At 36.8% G+C, this 21,568-nt stretch overlaps 2 protein-coding genes across 6 annotated transcripts in view; one reads left to right on the top strand and one right to left on the bottom strand.

The window, feature by feature from the left end:
* The window catches only part of LOC150102490 (G patch domain-containing protein 2), a 193,287-nt gene extending 185,022 nt beyond the window's left edge, over positions 1-8,265 (bottom strand). For all 4 annotated transcript variants that reach the window (XM_090399007.1, XM_090399006.1, XM_090399009.1 and 1 more), the window contains exon 1: positions 7,967-8,265. The gene's annotated coding sequence lies outside the window, so the exon portion shown is untranslated. The remainder of the gene's footprint in view (positions 1-7,966) is intronic.
* A 120-nt stretch (positions 8,266-8,385) lies between these two features.
* Positions 8,386-21,568, top strand: part of LOC150102489 (BTB/POZ domain-containing protein KCTD3) — a 290,210-nt gene continuing 277,027 nt past the window's right edge. Inside the window, exon 1 of one of the 2 annotated variants that reach the window (XM_090399756.1) lies at positions 8,386-8,696. In XM_090399756.1, coding sequence (XP_090255882.1) covers positions 8,617-8,696 — 80 coding nt within the window. In that variant the 5' untranslated portion in view covers positions 8,386-8,616. Of the gene's footprint in view, positions 8,697-8,871; positions 9,156-21,568 lie in introns of those variants that run through there. The other variant, XM_090399757.1, reaches the window with a different exon arrangement.

Here is a 21,568-nt window from a genome sequence, read left to right as displayed (position 1 = left end):
AAGGAGGATGAGTAGGCTATAGACAGAGAAAGTCTGAGAAGAAATGGACCGAAATTATTATTGAATACTCAGTTATCAATACCTTCAATGAACTTTATGATAAGGCATTAATCAGACAGTCTCAATCTGTCTGATAAATAGAAAAGAGAAATACAAATAATAACAAAAAGATGAAAAAAAAAATTTTTTTTTTTTAAATTAAGTTTCCAGGTAACGTAAAAGTTAACTGTTAATGAATTTCTCCATTACTTTAGAAAGAAAAGAAATGTGAAAATGGATTAATTTTCATCCCTATAAGATAAATAAAAAGCAATTTTTTGCAATTTGGATTTTTGTCATCTTAAATCTGACATGTGATTTTATTTTTAATTAAGAGCAATTTAATTCTTAAATTTTTTTTTTTAATTCACTGGCACTTGTAATTTTTAACCAGTACAAAAGAAATAGCCAGCTAATAAAACTGTTAAATGAAAAGCAGAATAAAAGCTTTAAAAAAAAAAAAAAAAATGACAGGCATTGCAAATCACTTCAATCAAGCTAAACAGGCATATTATACCTCAGAGCTTCATAAATTCAATTTAAATTATACTGTGGTCTTCTTAATGATCAATTCTAAACACTTCAAAGAGTAAAGGACAGAATTCAAGCTGTGTAAGGTCATATGCTTTTCAACATACCAAGAACAAAACTTATTTCCAACATTAGATCTTATTTACTTTTTTTTCCACTGCTATTGTAACTATAATTATGATGAATGTACTGCTGATATAATGAAAATCACTGGTTGTGTGAAATTAAGTAAAAAAAAAAAAAAAAAAGTGTGTGAAGGTAATATTACACATTACTTGATAATGTTAAAATTATGTTATACCTTCAATAAACAAATCACATCACTTGAGTTAGGAAAAAAAAGTAGTAACTATGTACTGTTTTTGAATAGCAGATAGTGATTTGTTTTTAATCTCATTGCATGACAATAAATTTTTATTATACTCATTGAAAAAAAAAATTAAAAAAGAAATGTGACAAGTCCTATTAAGCATTTTAAACAGAGTTTATGCACTTGAGGCCAGAATCATTCAAGGAGCTAATATCATTAAAAGAGCAAGCTGAACTATACTAAATAAGGGATGTCAATATAACGTTGAAAACAATTTACCTATTTAAATTAAGGGGATAAAAATCCCTTATTATTTTACAGCCAGTATGCGAAACTCTAAGATCGAAACCTATGATCTAAAAGTTTCATGCTGAAGAACTATCGGCGAATCCAAGCATAAGTGACCGCCTGGTAGTACAACACCGAGGCAACTCGAAGCAAAGGTGGAGCAATATCCCTCACTTTCCTTGATATTTTCTCATAATGTAAACACACACAGCTCCAAGGAGATATGAGGAGTGGTCATGTCATTACTCAGACCGGTTTCAACCTTTTTTGAGGTCTCATCAGTGAGTAGCTAGACCTGGATGATATCAAAGTTTAAGTGAAAAGAACTTACTTACCTTCACTATATGAAGCCAGAAAGGTGTGCCCATATATTATATTATATTATAACTAAGATGAAAAACCAAATGGCTATTTTTTCTGGCGAAGTTAATTAAATTAAGGTGATAAAAATCCTTTATTATTTTACAGCCAGTATGGAAAAACTCTAAGATCGAAAACTACGATCTAAGAGTTTCATGCCGAAGAACTATCGACGAATCCAAGCATAAGTGACCACCTGGTAGTACAACACCAAGGTAACTCGAAGCAAAGGTGGAGCAAGCTCCCTCGTTATCCTTTTTATAGAACCCCTTTATGCTTCTTTTCTGCCTATCAACCAAACTTTCTGATCCATACACTTTTAATCTACCTTCATAGGAAGTATTCCACAGACCCTTCACTAGCTTGGTAACCTCATCTCCTGATCCCCAAGTTGCATCTAAGTTTAGCAGATCAAAGCATATATGGTGAACCGTATGCTTTGATTTTGCATTATATATATATATATATACACACACATACATATACAGGCTGCCCTAACCAGGAACTTCCTGGTTTCGGATCACCTACATTTTTTTTTGAAAAAATGTATCCAGTGTTAACTACCTAGATTTTCTTTTTCTTTCTTTAAGGAGTTCAGTGTAAGGTCGAATAGATGCGATTACACTCCTTTTTACTTTCACACTCCGTTCCCAATCGTGGTCCATTTCGCAGAGTTCATCGGTCAATGTCTCTATGCTTGCAAGGATACGCTGTAAATCAGCCATTTTTATATCTCTCAGAGGACCTTCTTCATTTTCTTTCTCCTCCTTTGGATGTTGACTTAATTGTTCGGCTAATTCTTGTAAGTCTTCATTGGAAAGCGGTTTATCATGGCTCTCTAAGACTTCTGTCACATCTTCGGCTGTAATATCGTCCAATCCAACCTCTTCCGCAAGCTTGGTAACATCTTCAATAACATTCTCTTCTTGCTCTAATTCCTGAAGTTGTGCATAAGTGCTGGAAGAAGTTTTCGCCATGCTCCTTTTAAACACTTTGCTGACACTTTGTTCCAAGCTGCCTCGAATGGCTGCCAATAGTCTTTAATAGTTTTTGCTGAAGTGTCCAAGACTCTTACCATTTCCATAAATGTTATAAGGAGGTAACAGGCTTTGAAGAATTGAAGATCCCCTGATCCATCAGTTGCAAAAGCGATGTTGTGTTTGGGGACATATAAACAACCTTGACATCCAATGGTGTTCTTACTCCAAGCAAGGTTTTGAGGATGTCCAGGGGCATTATCCAAGAGAAGCAATGCTTTGGCTGCAAATCATTTTCTTTACAAAAGCGAAGCACGGTAGGACAAAAATAATTTGTGTACCAATCTATAAAAAAGTCTTGTGTAACCCAAGCTTTCTTGTTCCATTTCCAATAGACTAGCAGCATGGCTTTCAGACCCTTGAAGGCGCATGGTGTCTGTGAATGGTACACCAACACTGGTTTAAGCTTCAAAGTTCAGGAGACATTTGCACCCAACAAAAGCATAAGTCTATCTTTTGCAGCTTCCTGGAGCGGAACGTTCTTCACAGAAAATGAAGGTGCGTGATGGCAATTTTTTCCAGTAAAGCCCAGTCTCATCAACATTAAAAATGAGATCAGGAAGATAACTTCCTTGTTCTACACAGTCTTGAAATTCTTTAGGAAAAGCAGCCGCTGCCGCAACATCTGTACCTGCTGCCTCACCACATAATTTGACACTGTGGCACTTACTTCGAGACCTATATCTCATGAACCAACCTTTGCTTCCTAAAAATATTTCTTTGCCTCCATCTGTCTTTTTAAGATCCTCAAAAATTGTTTTTGCTTTCTCGGTTATAACAGCCTGCGTCAGAGGAATGTTTTACTGATTCAAGTCATCCAACCCATAATGATAATAATTTTTCCATTTTATCATGAAGTTTACCCCTACTATAACGTACATGTTTTGCATTTAGTGCTGCCATAGATTGTTGGGCAGACTGTTTTATTCTATCTGCATTTTTCATAATTGTAGTAACAGTCGATGGAAGTAAGTTCCTACTTCTACAGACATTAGCATGCGTCTGCCCATCTTCCATTCTTCGAATCACCTCCATCTTCTTTTCAAGTGCGATTGATTTCCGTGCCTTCTTAACACCAAGTTCTGCTAATTTTTCTGTACTTCTACAGATATGGTATGTAATTAAGTACTTTATCAATTTAAATACGTATGTATGTAAAAAAAATTAAATAGAACAATTAGGTAGATTCAACAGTAAAACTAGGTTTGATACATATACATCGTAGTAGCTCGGTAAACACTCAAACACTAGAGTGCCTGCTAGCATCGTTTCTCAGTCAGACCACACTACTGTAAGTAAGCACGTGCTGGCATCTGCCGTTATTGTGAATCATCATAAATTGAACTGTCGTAAACCGAGGGCCGCCTTTATGTTAAAAAGGAGGTGTATTTTGCATTATAGTATACTAAGGCAATGAAGTAAACAGCTTCTACATACTATTAGCTTATTTGTGAAGATATTTCATATGTAAACTTTATTTGCTTACACTTGGGTAAAGGATCAAACAACAATATGCTTTCTTGTCAAGAATAACATACACATACCCACTGAATTAAATATCACACAGCGTATATACAAAATACTTGATCAAGTGCATCACCACGTGTTCTAGGCAACTATTTAAGAATGCTACTGGTCAGTAATCATCAGCTGTTGATCGCAATGGAGACAAAGGATCTTTCAGAGTTTGATAAAGGGATTATTGTGGGTGCCAGATAGCTGGAGCCACAGTTTTGAAAATCGTGAAGCTGACTGGTTTCTCAAAAGATGTTTAATAATTGGAAAAATAACCCATATTGCTTGCCTAAGATGTGTAATTGTGGTCCTAAGACAGTCTATAGGGAACAAGATTGTCAATCTGACCTTGCAGACCATGTTTTGGATACAAGGCACAGGATCTCCTAGAAATAAACCATCATGCCCCACTGCAGTAAATTCAAAAAAGAAAGACTATTTTTAGAATCTGCAGAAGCACTCAGAAATCAACTGAATTTAAATAAATATGGTTGCATAAAACTTCCCAAAATTTGGGAAACATTAATTATCAGAGATGCCACCTACAAACGCCCATAGAAGATGCACCACCTAGATAGGACTTCACTTAGTGTTGTATTTCAGTGTGTGTTACATTAGATTTTTTGTAATCCCTGAAAATATCTCAGTGACTGAGACAAAATATTGTGCTATATTTATTCCATTAAGCCTCCAACATGATGTCTTTGCAGCACTTAAGCTTCAACACACAGACAGTGGGTTGTGTCTGTGTGTTGAAGCTTAAGTGCTGCAAATGTCATATAATAATAAACTCTCCCACAATGAGTTCTTGGAAATGTCATATAATAATAAACAAGCCTAGTGTTAATAAGGTTGTGGTACTGGATTGGATATGAAAGCATGAAGGAATTAACAATGGCAGTGAACTGACTGTTCAATGAGTCACAAAGAAACAGAGTTCCTGCAGAAAGGAAGCTAGTGCCATTGCATAAGAGATCCAAAATCAAAATATTAGTATGAAATTATTAACCAATTAGTGTTTTGATAGTAGTTAGAAGTTGAATAAATAGATTAGCATTATAATACATTAGTTTTAAAACTAGTTCAATGACAAAGGAATCACTCATATTTCCTTCTTAACAAATATAAGTTTGTTAAGAAGGAATGGTCTTGTGTCCTCAGTTTGGTTATATTTTATAATAAGGTGGCATCTGACATTGAAAGAAATGGATAGCAGATTAGTGACTTGATATGAAATGGTCAGCTGAGAGATATGTCAATAAGTTATAATTTATAAATTGATGATATATTTTACTTGCAAATTTTTCTGAACTCGGAAAATAATGGCGCAAATTTCGGACATTAATTTTTTTTTATTGGGGGAGGGGACACTTCAAGATTTGAATAGGTTACTGCTTAGGTACTGCGGTCAGAAGAAATGAAATGCTGTTCACTATATTGGGGACTCTGCAGAGGAAGAGGAGGGCTGATCACAGATAGCATATAACCTGGCATTAGTAAGGTGGGGTTGTCACAGACCCCAAAGATTTTAAATTGACTAACTTTTTAACAATGCCTGGCGGTAAGTCATGTCTCAGTATAGCTTCCCCCTCCCGTAACTGCTACTCGACGCCATAGACGTTAGGCTGTGGCATGAAAGCAAGTTTAGTGTTCAGAGGTGTAAAGTGTGCCGGGGTCCACCAGACCCCACCTTACCAAAAGTGTGACTATATTTACTTCCGAAATGCAAGTTGTTTTCATGTATATTCTACTAAAATATTATCATTACTGCTGTGTCTGCTATATTTTTACATACCAACTATAAGCAAATACGTTTTTGTAAATATTTAGAGGGAATTTTGAGAATAATATCTTTTTTTTTTTTAACCAGATGAGTTACAAGCAGGAAGAACAGAGGTTACATCAACTTATAGATGTCGCTTTGACAGGTGAGGAGCCATTTAACAGACATGATGATAGCGAAGCTGATTTAGAATTAGTCAGTAACCATGAGTTAATTTTATGGATCTGCATTTTTATTCTGTAAAATTACAGGACACTTAAACAATACGTAATCTAATGCTGATTAAAAAGATATGGATTTCTATAATACATTACATTATTTGGGTGGATCTGTGGGACCCCACTTTACCACTTTTGTTATATTTTCCCACCTCACCAGCACTGGGTTAAATTTAGAAGACAAAGAGCAGCAGTTATTAGAGGTCACATAAAGGACTGCTGCCAAGATAGAGATAGGTCAGGGTAAAAATGTGATAGCCACTGTGCATGTCTCACCTAGACTACTGTGACACTAATATAGTCTCCTGCATTTCTGGGAGATGGTGAAATACTGGAGAGAAAGTCCAAACATAAGTTCATCCAATATGATGGAATATTGAGTATGAAGATAGGCTGAGATAGAGAGATAAACAGGTGGAGAAAAAGAGATATTACGCAGGATAGCAGGATATTATGATCAAGGGAATGAGGTTTAGCTTTGAGGAAAATAAAACACGTATTTGTACTGAAGTCCTGAAGATACTTTCAGATGCAAACTTTGTTTGCTCACACTTGGATAAAGGATTAAACTAAACTTATTATAGTCTAACCAAGTGAAAAATAAACTCTCAACATCTTTCTCTGAATCTGGAGTAATTTAATAATAAGGTTGTACACCCTTTGGCAGCTCCTATAGGTTGGGATGACCTCTCATTTCTTCTGCCTTGGTGTCGCCTTCCTTTAGTGATGCATAATCTCCATGCCCATTCAAGGCAAGCAATCTGCTCATAAATTTTACCTTCACTGTAACCACAACAGATAGCGGGGAATATGAAAAGCATCTTGCTTCACCCCTAAAGACATAAATGTCAATTGTCAATTGGTGTCTCCACTACTGGGCCTGGCTCCCACTAACGAGACCTCAATAAAGGTCGAAACTGGTATGGGTAGTGTCCCTTGCCTTAATGCATAGTATTACACATATCCACAAGGAGATGTGCTTTGCATTATGGGAGATACTGCGATAGGAGTGATGAGATCTTTCTCCACCTTTGCAACGTGTTGCACTACCTTTACCCCAGTCCTGAAGATGCTTTCAGGCACAAACTTTGTTTGCTCACACTTGGATAAAGGATTAAACTAAACTTATTGCGTATTTGTATTGTTATACAAGCCTATTCTGTATGTTTTTCTGGTTGGTTTGCATTTTTTGTGGGAAAATGCCCTGCCAATCCCATATGAACAACTAACACCTTCAAATGAAGAATTCTTATAACTAGATTGGCTCTGAACCCCACTCTTTAAAACTAAGGGACATCACTGTTACTGACTGAACTACAAAGACTCTGCATGAGATGAACTGCCATATAATGAGAATGGATAAGTTCAAAGGTGACATCAATGTATATTTTTGTGTTGAGAATGTAAGGTCCTGTACAATAAGCTCTATTGAGAACTAAAAGCTTTTTTTTTTTTTAACTTTAACAAACCATGTTTTCCTTATTAAAATAAGAGGCATTACATGTATGGACCCCCCCCCCTCTCTCTCTATGGGATATTTTTTTGTTTCTGTAACATTTTTGGTTATGTTGTTGTCGACTTTTTTTACAATGTAGAAGAAAATTTATCTTTAGTATATTCGGTAACTCATTTTGATTTATACAGGAAGAGAAATGCTTGGCAAAAATTTTATATACTATAATCAGTTAAAACTGCAAATAAGTAATAACTCGTTACTTTATAACAAAATAAAAGTCATTTGTGGAGATTTTAATTAATTGGCGGTGCAAGTTTCAAGAAAGAAGTGACATCCTTAATGTTCAAATATGCTACAAATACTTGTGCTTAGCTAAACACATACAAAAATTCCAGTAATATTGGAAAAAACAAAAAAATAACAGCTTACTGTCGAGACTTTAATGCTGTTTCCTTTCAAATCGCTTATTACTGCATTTTATTCTCGCTAATCGAACTGAAATGCTAATAGCTGAGAGTGGTGTAGATCACTTCCATACGCATTTTCCACCAGTTATCTGACGTCTTTATTAAGTTTACAATATTCTTTGTGTTCACATAGCTTTAACGTACGAAGTTCTTCAGAGGATTTGCTTACCAAATTACAATTATTTATTACTCTCTGAATTTCAAGATATACCATAACTATCAAAATTAAGTAATACTTAACAGAACCCTGACCTACTGATGCTTTTCAGATCCTATTACCCAAGGCTTACACGTGAAAAAACGTGAGATTTTGCGAGATTTCCGGGTTATTTTATAGTAACGCCACCTGTTACGGTATATTGAAGTGTACTGCTGAAACGATTATTAAATAAAGATGAAATAGTGGGAGAAATTTCTGAAAGTGTAATATTTTTGTGAATAATGAGTAAAGTTCGTTACAAATTGCCGAGTGGGGAAAAAAAAAAAGAGTGTAAATTAAAATTTTGTGTACTATTTTAAAAATCAATAAAGAAACCGTGTAATTATTGAAGATATTCATCATGTATTCTCGCCATTAATTAAAATGACAGTTAAAACTGATCGATAAATAATATGATGCACGAACATTTAACCAGAATGTCTCATCATATGGTCCCAGGAGATATTGTTCATCTAAATGTTGGAGGAATTAGGTAAAGATTTGCTTACTTATTACTTGTGTCAATATTATTCATTATTAGTGCATTAATTGCACTGGTGAAAATAGGTGGATCATGTCTATTTCAGGGCGTAGAATTTAAAAATATAACTTTTACAAGACGTCAGAGATCGTTGTTGAAGTATGCCAGAACATAAGCTAAACCAAGTATTGTTAAATGATAACTATTAATGAACAATAAGTAATTAATTCGTAACCGAATGATTAAAATCAATATAAACAGCCAAAATTCAAGAACTTGCATATTTTATTACAAGTAAAGAAATAAAAAATCGGTAAAATAACTCAAAATTTTAAAATTGTTTATAAGTAATCCCTTTACAGTCATCTTTACTCATCATACTAGCCATGCATTTTCTAGCATTGTTTCTCTATCATGATGTTCTGATGGAATTGTTCACTCCGATTGCCAGTTTTCAGGAAAGAAATCTAGGTGAGTATGAAATGAATCTTGATGACATCCTAGTTTTGAAAGTGGCATGACTCTGTTGTAAGTTTATTGCCAGTTCTTTACAGTTTTCAGCTTTATTTCTTTAATTATTTTGTGTAGATTTTTACTGTATTCATTCATATGTTTCATCTGCATCAAATTCGAGAATCACACTATATCTTGTAGCTTCCTGAATTCTTTAACAGTGAAGTGGGTTTGGCGAACATAGTAGAGCAAGTACCTTGTGTAGAGTAGTGAAAGAACCTTTTATGTTGTTTCATAATCCAGGATGTTCTATCAGTCACATTTTTTATGTAATTGTGATTTTATGTAATTGTTCCATATGTAAAATATGGAACAGACAAACATCTCCAGAATGTGACTGTGGTGCTCCATGACAGACTATGCAACTTACTGTAACAGAATGCATCTTCTGTGCTTATCAGAATGACTGGAATGATTTTTTACAAGTAACTCCTGAAGCTGTGACCTGGATTGCGAACTTAGATCTGAATTTATAATGATATGTTTCTTTTCCTTATTATAACATATTAAGACTTTTAACTCTTATTTTAATTTTCCAATTTCTTGGATTAGATCTGTGTGTTCCTTCAAAGTTTTAACTTAAAATATTTTAAATTCTTCAATTATGTTAATATATAATGACATCATGATTCTCTTTTTTAACATCATGTTTTTGCCATGAGCTATATATGTATGTATGTTTATGTAAAATTTAGAACTTCTGTAGTTAAAATTTTCTGTACTACTTGATGCTGTTTGGGTTCACATTGCAGTATAATTTTGGGTTTTGCATTGTTGCTTAATTAAGCAACTTAACATTAAGTTGCTTAATTACAATTTTTAAGATATTATTCTAGCATCTCCATAAAGTCTGAAGACTCATCACAGGAGGCTCACACCAACCATTATTCACATTGCTTATCATATATCTTATACTTATTCATTGATAATATAATCATAGTTACCTCAAATAATACATTCCACTTGTTGTTATGTTCCATTGAGTTGTTTTTGACTCCTGGTGATTCTATGAACATACATTCTCCATTCAAATCTCTGTCCCTAGCCATATCTTTCAGAATTTTCAGTCCCATTCCAGTTGTTTCTTTAACTCCATCCACCCATCTAATTCTTAATCTTCCTCTTTTCCTGTTTCCATCAACTTTAGTAAGCATCATCATCTTCTCCAGACTGTCATTTTCTTGCATAATATGGCCAAATTATGATAATTTTTGCTTGCTGATCATAGCTTCAAGGGAGCATTCTGGCTTTATTCTGTCTATCACTGATTTATTGGTTTGCTTTGCATGGTATTCTTAGTGTCTTCAAACCCATAATTCAAATGCATCCATCTTCCTTCTTTCACTCTTTCTCAGGGTCCAACTTTCATATCCATACATTACCACAGGGAATACCATTTACTTTTTGATTCTGATTTTTGTTGCGAGGCTGATATCTTTAAAGATCTTGCTTAAATTTGTCATTGCTTTCCTTCCGAGTAATAATCTTCTGCTTCTAACTTCTTCAGTACAATACCCATCTTTATCAATTCGGGATCTTAGGAGCACAAAATTGTTAACTACTTCCATTTTCTCCCATCTACTTCAAAATCATTAAGTTCACATGTTACCATATTGTCTTTTTGAGATTAAGTTTAAGGCCATATTTAGCACTTTCTTCTTTAACTTTCATAATAAGCTCCTCCAAATCTTCTTTGCATCCTGCTAGCAAGGTGGTATCATTAGCATACCTCAAATTATTAATATTACTTCCACCAATTTTAATACCAACTGAAGATTCCTCCAGCCCTGCCATTCTTAAAATGTATTCGCTGTATAAATTAAACAGGTACAGAGATAAGATGCATCCTTGTTGTACCTGTTTAATTTATACAGCGAATACATTTTAAGAATGGCAGGGCCGGAGGAGTTTCTCTTAAGATCTATTTGGACAGTAGCTTCTTGTTCACAATAAAGATTGTTCAGAAGGATAATGAAATGCTCTGGTACTCCCATTTGTTCTTAACACATTCCACAGTTTCACATGATCTACAGAGTCAAAAGTCCTACTATAGTCAAGGAAACAAAGGTAGACATTCTTTTGATATTCCTGTGCTCTTTCTAAATCCTATCTGTTCATCTTGCATTCCTCTCTTCATAAATGGTTCCAGTGTAAAATATTTATGTTACTTTATATTTATACTTGGATTTGGTGTGCTGGGACTTGAAAAAGTGTTGTTGAATGAAGTGGATGTGCAGAATCAGGGAAACTAGAGTTATTATTAAGGGGAATGGGAGTAGATATGCAGACTTTAGGGAGGCAGTTGAGTGTATGAATGTGTATAATATGCCCGAGCAAGTACGAAGGACAACAAATCAGAATGGGATAGTTAGATAAGGCATCAAAATAGGGATGGGATTAGCAGACTTCTGCATTTCATGTTTGGCATTAATGAAACATGGCTGACAGAAGATGATATAGCTAGTGGGATTGAATGCGAGGTGTATAGTGTGTTCAGGAGGGACAGGAAAAATAAAATGGGGGGGGGAGGAGTGTTATTGATGATAGCTGATGAACTGCAGCCAAGGAGAATAGAAGTTGAACTGCAGCATTGGTGCACCCAGGGAGGGGGCCAACAGGCCCTCCCCCCTCCAAAAGAAAGAGAAAAAAAAATAGAAAATTTTCCAAAAATCTTATCCTAATTGAAATTCTTTTTTTTTTTTTTAATTTAATTTTATTTATGTTGTGTCGTGTCTTCTATTTCTATACTACTTATGAATTAGCGGTCACAAAAGGTGGAAATACCCTCTGGCTCTTGGGAATCATGGCTGTTATGAGTACTCGGTCCCCTCCAAGATTAAATCCTGAGTGCACCACTGAACTGCAGGATAAAGAAAAGAGCACATTTGAGGCTGTTTGGTGTGAGATTGAGGCTAGCAGAACAAAATATACAACTGGGTGCTGCTATAGACCATGTGATGGAATAGATGGTGGAGATAGTATGTGTAAGCAAGTAGAAGCAATAAGTGGAAAGAGGGTAATTATTATAGGGGATTTCAACTATGGTAACATTGATTGGAAGGAGGAGAGGATACATGGGACGAAGGAATTGGATTTTATGCAGTTATTAAGGGATAACTATCTGCAACAGCATGTAATGGAAAATACTAGGGGTCAGAGAGTGCTTGACCTAGTAATTGCATCTGAGAATTTGGCTGTAATGAATATGACCACGTTGCCACCAATTGGTGAGAGTGATCATAGGATCTTGACTCGGGAGGTACATGTGGAATTACTGGGCTGGTAAGTATGACAAGCTTAGGAGTTTGCTTGGTTCAGTGCCATGGCATGTAAAACTGCAAGGGCTGGATGTTGATAGTGCATGGGAGGTGGTTAAGGAGTGTTTGCAGGAGGCAATGGCTGACTGTATACCTAAAGTCCGAATAGTAAATCAAGTAGGGGTTAAATGGATGAAAAACACCATTAAGCTTGAGCTGCAAAAAAATAAAATAACTGTGAAGGGAATTTAAGGAGAAAGGTGACCTGCAGGCACATGAATGGTATAAAGCACAAGCCAGAAGGGTAACGAGTCTGGTAAGAAAAGCAAAAGCGGATTATGAAAGAAAATTAGCCATGCAGACTAAAGAGAATCCCAAACAGTTTTTTCGATATGTTGCAAGTAAAAGAAAAAATGTATACGGCAGAATGATTTTAAAGAATGCCGATGGTAGGGAGGTAACCAAATCAGTTGATATAGTGGAATTACTGAGCAAGCACTTGGCAAGAGTATATCATCCAGGTGGTGACATTGCAGAAATAAAGGAACCAACAGCTTATACGGGAATGGTGATGAATGAAGTGGAGGTGAATACTCTATTAAAAAACCTCAATGTCAATACATCTGTGGGATTGGACCAGCTCGTGTCGTACATGAAGCGGGTAAAGAATTGTCAGTGCCCTTGACCATTTTGTTTAATTTGAGTCTCGATTCTGGGTTAGTCCCGAGGGGGGGGGGGTAGTGGAAAGATGGGAAAATAGTTCCACTGCATAAAGGAGGTTCCAAGACTGCTGTTGTAAATTACCGACTGATCAGGAATCGTTGTCAAGGTCTTGGAGAAAATAGTCAAAGGGAGAATACAGGAATGGATAGATGAAAATGGGATACTGTATGGGGAGCAGCATGATTTTGTGGGTAGATCATGCCTCAGTAACTTGCTCACGTTTTATAACACAGTGACGGCTGAACTGGATAAGGGTAACGGGTTTACAGTGATTCTGCTGGACCTTGCTAAAGCGTTTGATAGGATACCACATGGAATTCTAATCAGTAAACTGCAGCATATGGGGATGAATATAGGGTTGGTGAGATGGATAGGAGGGTGGTTGATGGAAAGATATCGGAGAGTGGTTTATTCAGGAGTAGAGTCCAAAAGACAGCCTGTGACTAGTGGTGTGGCACATGGTTCTGTTCTTGGACCACTACTGTTTAATTTGTTCATTAACGATATAGGAAAGGATCTGAGAGGAACTGTTCATTTGTTTGCGGATGATGCAAAATTGGGTAGAACAATAGTGAATGCACAGGATGTCAAAATTTTGCAGGATGATTTGGATAGTTTGGAAGGCTGGACTAAGGAGAATGGATGTCAATTTAATGTGGCAAAATGTAAAGTTATGCATTTTGTTGTGAAAAGATTAGCAGCAGTAATACCACATTGGTGGAACTGTACTCCAGTCCCTCTGTCTGAGCAACAGAAACTTAGTACTTTCACTATCAGAAAGTTAATCACTTAATCAAATAACATAATCAAAAGCACTTTAACACACACATTACTTGCTATCTGAGCAACAGAAACTATAGTGCTTTCACTATCAGAAAAACCTATTGTGCCTTGATATAAAGGTGTCTTCTATGACACAACTTGGCTTACAAGCATGCATAAATATTCCAGGAGAGATTACATTAACTTTCTTCCAACACATCCAATACTTAATTGATACTAATTTGGACATTGTCACAAGCAACTTATGAATTAGACATACTTAACAATACAAGTTCTTCCCTTATTCAAAATTCAATATAACCGCCAGTTAACAAGTAACCGCTCTCAATCCTTTACGATTTCGAGTTACAATCATATAACATACTACAAACAAACAAATCATATAACATACTAAAATCATATAACACCCACCCACATACTACAAACAAAATAATGGCTTACTTGCTAACAAACTCGAGAGGAAACTCCGATTTATTCCGTATCACACATAGAGACTTCCCTCCGGTCAATCCTCGAGAGTTTTTTTCATCAGATGCATTAGGGTTCTGCTGTAGCTACTGGGAGCCTAGAGTGAGCTGCTGGCAGAGAAACATCTGTCATCGGCGGTCGGAAGAGTGATCATTCTGGAACTAGGGGAAGGAACCCCCCCACCCCCCGTAGAGCTCATAAGTGAAGAGCCAAGCAAGAGACCAAGGACCAAATAGCCCAGAACCACGTGCGGCATTGCCTTTTATTCCATTTTCCTTCCTTTGTTCGTAAGTAAGAGTATTCCTGGATTAGCCAGAAGTAATGAAAGAATTGACATCACCGCTGGTCGCTTGACATTATGATTTTGGTGGTATTCTGTGCTAATCTGGCTTAACTCATTTAAGCTTTTACAAACAAGTCTAAAGTGCAGGTGCATTCTAACAGTAATTTATTCTTTTATATTTCTACATCTTGCTAAGCACATTTTTTTCTTATAATTTTAGACAAAAAAATTGGAAAATCCTTGTCAAAAATTCTCTTAAAAAATTATTTCTCTTGAGATTTTACACCAGTCTTTTCTGAATGATCTTAAGTAAGACTTTACTTGCATGAGAAATCAGTACTATAGTTCTGTAATTTTTGCACTCTCTTGCATCACCTTTCTTCAATAAAGGTATATAAACTGATTTTTTCCATTCCCTAGGCCATGTAGTTGTGATCCAAATTCGTTGACATAGAGCTGTTAAAATTTTAACTGCCTCTTCTCCTAGGGCTTTGAGCAGCTCAATAGATATTCCATCCCTTCCTGGTGCTTTCTTACCGGATAGATGTTGCAGTGTCACCTCACTTCACTCTCTAGTGATAATCGCTCCTGTGTATAATCCCGCTCTTCAAATTTTTCAGTAATTTTGGAGTCCTTACTACAAAGGGCTTCTGCATATTCTTTCCATCTTTCTTTGTCTACTGCTTCTATAAGATATCCTTTGTGATTACTTTTCAATATTGTCACCTTGGTGATCAGGGAACTAACTTCCCTGTTAGTTCCCTGATCTTTTTGAAAAGATCTCTTGTTTTTCCTTTCTTGTTTTGGTCTTCAGTTTGTTGGCATTCTTGGTTAAAGTATTTTTTCTTGTCTCTTCTGGCTTGTCATTGAAACTCTGCATTCAAATACTGTACTTTCTGCAAATTTCCTGTGGCCATCGTTTTCCTCCTTTCCTGAGCAGTTTTGACAACATCTTCTGACAGCCATTTGGACTTCTTCTTCTTAGAAATTGTTGGAATATTTTTCCTTGCTTCTGTTTTAATTATATCTTTAATTTCTTCCCATAGTTCATCTGGTTCTCTTTCACACAAATTGAGCATGTCGAATCTGTTCTGTATACTGATATTATATTCGGCCGGTGTACTAGTGGAATATACATTCCACTAGTAAAGCAAAAAAGGCTCTTTGGTATCAAGGCTGTTCTCTCTTTCTGGAAGATGGCCAGAAAGGCTGCGGTGCTCCAAGTAAAGAAGGTGATTTGTTGTTTTAATCTATTCAAGAGTTGGATAAACAGAAATTTTACTCAGCAGCTTTTGTAAGTGCCAAGAAGGCATGACTGCCATTGCTAATGATGATTTTGCAAGTGTAATGGGCTTTGGTGTTGGGTGTGAATAAAGCTGGAGTTTGTCTCAAGCCACTTATGATAAGCTGTTTTCTTTTCTTGGACTGCCCTGGCAGACTTCTTGGATATTAGGTGAGAATTTTGAACAGAGTTGTGTATGATGGCTGTCATTCCAACATGGATAAATTATCTAACAGGATCACAAGTATATGGATCTGGAAAAAGCTTTCACTCTCCCTTCCATTTTTACCATGGAAGGGAGAGTGAAAGCCTCCCAAATCTTCCTGTTTAGTGTTGGTGAAGTGTCAAAGGACATGAGATTTCAAATATCTGAGGGGAGGATGTTTCACCAGCGATGAAGCTTACATGATGTTATCTGAATTTCCAAGCCAAGAGAAGTAGCCACCTCAACCTTTCCTTCTAGGTAACATTTACCTAGAAGGAAATCTGGTTAAGAAAAGTTGGGTGAGAGGAGAGGATTGTCAGGTATTCTGGTTGGTAGATGAACAGTTTGCTTTGGGTTATTGCTTACAGTCTATTCTTTTGTCTTTCTTCTAGTAGTAAAATTGGAAAAAGGGAGCCATTAGAGTCATAAGGTTTTAAAGTCATCAAGGAAAATGACTGTTAGGGTAGTTGGGCTGCAGGAAATCAAGCCTCAGAGATCAAAAGATGAAGAGATCAGAACAGTTTTTAGTATTTGTGGAGGAGTTGGCAGTAGAGACAGCAGGTGAATGATACATAATGAGACAAGGAAATTTAAAGCCACAGAAGATTAAAAAGGAGATATTCAATATCCAGGCACATGGAATGTCTGGGGTTTACAGATGGGTACTCTTGAGATTGTCTGTAAAGAGATGGATAGGTATAAAATTGACATCTTGGGAATTACAGAGACCAGATGGAATGCAGAAGGTCACTTCAAAAGACAGGATGGTAAGCTAGTTATTTACTCAGGTGGTGATTCAAAACATCATAGGGTAGCTGTGATACTGAAGACAGCTCAGGCAAGAAGCCTTCTTGGTTATAACCCCATTAATGATAGGATACTCTCCATTAGACTTAAGGCTCAGCCTACCAATGTACCAATTGTGGTAGTTTATGCACCCCACACGGATAGGCCTGAAGAAGAGAGTGAAGAATTCTATGAAAACTTACAAACAGTTTTGGACTGCCTACCAAGGAGAGACATACTGTACATCTTAGGAGACTTAAATGCAAAAGTGGGAAAGAGTATGAGAGTCAGGCCGGAGTGTGGCATGTTTGGACTGGGTGAACGTAACACTGGGTGAAAGACCGTTGGAATTTTCCCGTGCTAACAGATTAGTTATTACCAATACCTGCTTCCAGAAACATCCACAACGGACCTATACTTGGACATCTAACATTGATAGGGCAATGCACCAGATTGATTACATCCTGGCTCTCCAGCAGTGGAAGACAAGCATCTCTGATATGCATACTTGTCCTGGAGCAGATTGTGGTATAGACCATCAGCTAGTAAGAGCCAAAGTAAGACTAAGACTCCGAAAACTTCCAGGTCAGGCACATTCCACTAGATTGGATGTTAGAGTAATTCCTAGTGGATTCACAGAAGAAACATCAACTCGGCTGGATGATTTTTTGGAGACCAATGAGGAAATCTCGCCAGAAATGCTTTGGGAAGGAGTCAAGATGATAATACAGGATACAGTGAAGATGTATCTCGGCCCAATAAGAAAACCAAGAGACCCATGGATATCAGATTCAACACGGGAACTAATTAAAAGAAGGCGGTTGGAAAAACAAAGAGACACAGGGAGCGAAGAATATAAGAGATTACATAGAGAAATCAGAAGAGCCAAGAAGCAGGACAAGGAAAAGTTCTATACTAATAAATGTGAAGAAATAGAGTTTCAGATGAGAAGGCATAATTATAAAAGGATGTTTTATTTAGTTCGTGACTTAAAGCACAAGTTTAAGCCTAAATTGAATGTCATCAAAGACAGGAATGGATTATTACTAACAGAAGAGTTGGAAATCAAAAACAGATGGAAAGAATACTGTGAGGAACTGTACAGCCGAGTGGATAAAGAAAATGTGGAGTCCTCCCACCAAGAAAATTTTGATTTGGAACCTCCTCCACTTAGGAATGAAGTTGAAAGAGCAGTTAAGCAGCTCAACAGCAATAAGTCCCCAGGTGCAGATGAAATCCCAGCAGAGTTAATTAAGGCCACAGGGGATGGAGGGATAAGAGTGTTTCATAGATTGATTACAAGGATATGGGAGACAGGATCATGGCCTAGAGACTGGAAGAAGTCTTTTCATACCACTACACAAGAAAGGTGATAAGAAGGTATGCAAGAATTAAAGAACTATTAGTTTGATATCTCATGCAAGCAAAATTTTATTAAAGATCATGCTAAATAGGATGGGGGCCAAAGTTGAGGCAGAGATGCCCGAGGAACAAGCAGGTTTTAGGAAAGGTAGGGGCACCAGAGATCAGATCCTTTGCCTTAGACAGATCATTGAAAAATATAAAGAATTCAGACTCCCTCTGGTAATGTGTTTCTTAGACTACTCTAAAGCTTTTGACTGTGTTGAGCATGTGAAACTCTGGGAAGTAATGAAAAGAATGGGTTTTCCTCAATACACTATCAGGTTGATGGCTAACTTGTATAAGCAGCAAGAAGCCACAGTAAGAACAGGTGTTGGATTGACAGACTGGCTTCAAGTTGGAAAAGGAGTTAGACAAGGATGTTAACTTTCTCCTCACTAGTTGTTGCTGTTGAAGCAACGTTGGAGAGAATTATAAGCAGCACTCCTGATTTTAATTCCCTACAGGAAGATTTGAATAGACTTTTGACTTAGACAAAGGTGTGGAGTTGTAGTTTTAATATTAATAGTGCAAGGTGTTGCATTTTGAGGTACAGAAATACAGGAAATGGATGAGATTTGGAAGTGATTTTTGACAGCAGACTGAAGTTTAGAGGTTATTCTGCAAGTATTGCAACTGCACATCATACTGCTGCTATGATATAAAGTACTCGAACATGTAGGGAAAAGTATGTGGTTGTGCCACTATATAAAGCACTGGTCAGAACACACTTGGACTGTTGTGCTCAGATTTGGTCACCTGATTTTCAGTGTGATGTGGAAACATTGGAGAGGATCCTGAGAAAAATGAACTAAGATAAAGTGTCATTATGATAGATATGCTGTCAATTAAACAAACCTCCCATGATGAGTCTGCTGATTTCATTGAGGTTGTGATAATCATCATCAAATTCCTGATATATACCCTCAAGGGGTGTACAGGATATGATAGTACTACATGAAAAATTTACATCATTTACTGACTTCCTATCTACAATTTTCCTCCAAATCAGTTTGTTACCTGTCAAGACTCCAATATTATCAGGTCTTATATTTCTGCCTTCTAAGGCACTTTTTACTCTATCAATCCACCTATATCTTGGTCTTCCTCTAGGTCATTTTCTTGCTAACCTGGCAGAGAACACTTATTTTGCTAATCTTTCCTCTCCCATTCTGTTTAAATGACCATACCACCTGAGATTAGCTCTGCTAATGCATTCCTGCATGCGATATGGTTGTGATGATAATAATATAAATAGTAAATTAATAGCAATATTTTTATTATGCCAACTCATGGAATTCCATTATTGAAAGTAAAATAAAAGTAGGGGATATTATAAATCCATCCATAGTCTGTTCTTTTTTTCCTTAAGAGGAAAACCCTCTTAAGGTTTCTGCCTGGTCTCTGAAACCTGAATGAAAAGCAAATATACAGAGCTCATGTCTTTTAACTAGCACAAGCCAAAGCAAATTTGATGCTGATGGTTGTTTTCTCATTAGCTCTGTGGTCTGTTTTCGAAGTTTCCATTTTTTGGCTCTGAAATAAAGATGGATTTATAATTATAATCTGCTTGTATTATTTTATATCATCAAAATGAAGACTTAGGCTCTTTCCAATTGTTACAGTTATTCACTAATCAGAAGTTCATTTAGGAAAAATACAATTCTGTGATATAGGATGATTGCAATGGCATTGGACAGAGGCTTTCTGCCTGGTCTCTGATGAGAAACAGCAGTTCAAAAGAGCTGTCAGGCCAGTGAAATCTTAATGAAAAGCATTAATAAAAGAACAAATCCTCCTCAACAGAGTTTGTCTTTTAAGTTAGTGCAAGTCAAAGCAACTCTGATGCCAAGAGTTGTATTCTCATAAGCTCTGGTCTATTTTTGAAACTTTCTAAGTTTCAGTTCATTTGGCTATGAAACAACAATAGATTTATAATATTCCCCCACTTTTTAATTTTTTAATTCCATAGGAGACATATGCTATCTACTAATAATTGTCCAGACACTTCAGCAATTTACAATTGATACCAGCCGGCAAACCCTAATATTGGGTATGTCTACCTTTTGACTTTGATCACCTCCTGCACACTTTGAGGGAGGCTTTCCATTAATGGGCAGCAGACATCAGATGGAATTTGTCCTCATTCCTCCATCAAAGCAGCACTGAGTTCAGTGACAGATCAAGGACATACTGCTCTGGACCTCGATCGCTACCCCATTTTGTCCCACAGGTGTGTTTGATGTGGGTTGAGGTCAGGACTCTGCACAGGCCAGAGCAGTCATTTAACACCCATCTCTTCATTATGGAAATATGGAAATGCGGCTTTCCATAACAGCTGCAGCTTTGTGTCATGGGGCATTGTCATCTTGATAGCAACATGAATCATTCCATAAAAAATCCACATTGTAAGCAGCACCTGATTATCAAGGTACTGAGCTGCCTTCATTGAGCCATGGACAACGACCAGTGGGCCCACTCCAAACCAGCTGAATGCACCCCACACCATTACTCCTCAATGACCAAAATTTACTGTGGGTACAACACACTGTAGTAAGAAGTGTTCACCAGGCTTCCTCACACCCTGCCATCAGACTGGAAACAGGTGGACCTTGATCCATCGCTCCAGAGTGCAGCTTTCCACTGATCAATTGTCCAGTTTACATGCTCTTTGCACGAGGCCAGATGAGCCACCTTTTTCATTGTCATGATGTTTGTAGTGTGCCGCTGCTCTTCCATGGAATCCCAGTGAATAAAGCTCTTTTGTATACAGTATTAGTGCTCACCATGATGTTACTGGTGCTCTGAAACTCATTGCCGATTGCAGCCAATATTTGATGTCACACATTTTAACATCCTCCTGTCCCTATCAGTCATTTTCAGCCATTCCCCCTCCCCTTTGTATTTTCCTGCACTAGTGATGCCAGAACATCTCCATTTGCTGATCACATCACCAACTTGATTTTGGATGCTCCAGTTGTGCAGCAGTGGCACGTATGGACATACTACCATCAGCCCATGGTGTCTGTCTCTCGAAGTCACTGCATTCACGTCGTGTTGCCATACCACCTGTATTCAACTGTAATGAAATACTGCTTCCTACCATCAATACACCGGTTTTTATGTTATTAACAAACCTGGACTGTTCCATAACTTCAAATAACAGGAATATCTAGACAATTA

The sequence above is a fragment of the Typopeltis vanoorti genome, chromosome 10, assembly GCF_054136105.1.
Source record: "Typopeltis vanoorti isolate ZY-2024b chromosome 10, IOZ_Tvanoo_1.0, whole genome shotgun sequence".
NCBI lineage: Eukaryota > Metazoa > Arthropoda > Arachnida > Uropygi > Thelyphonidae > Typopeltis > Typopeltis vanoorti.
Note: the sequence above shows the minus strand (reverse complement) of the source record. Positions and strands in the feature narration are given on the sequence as shown.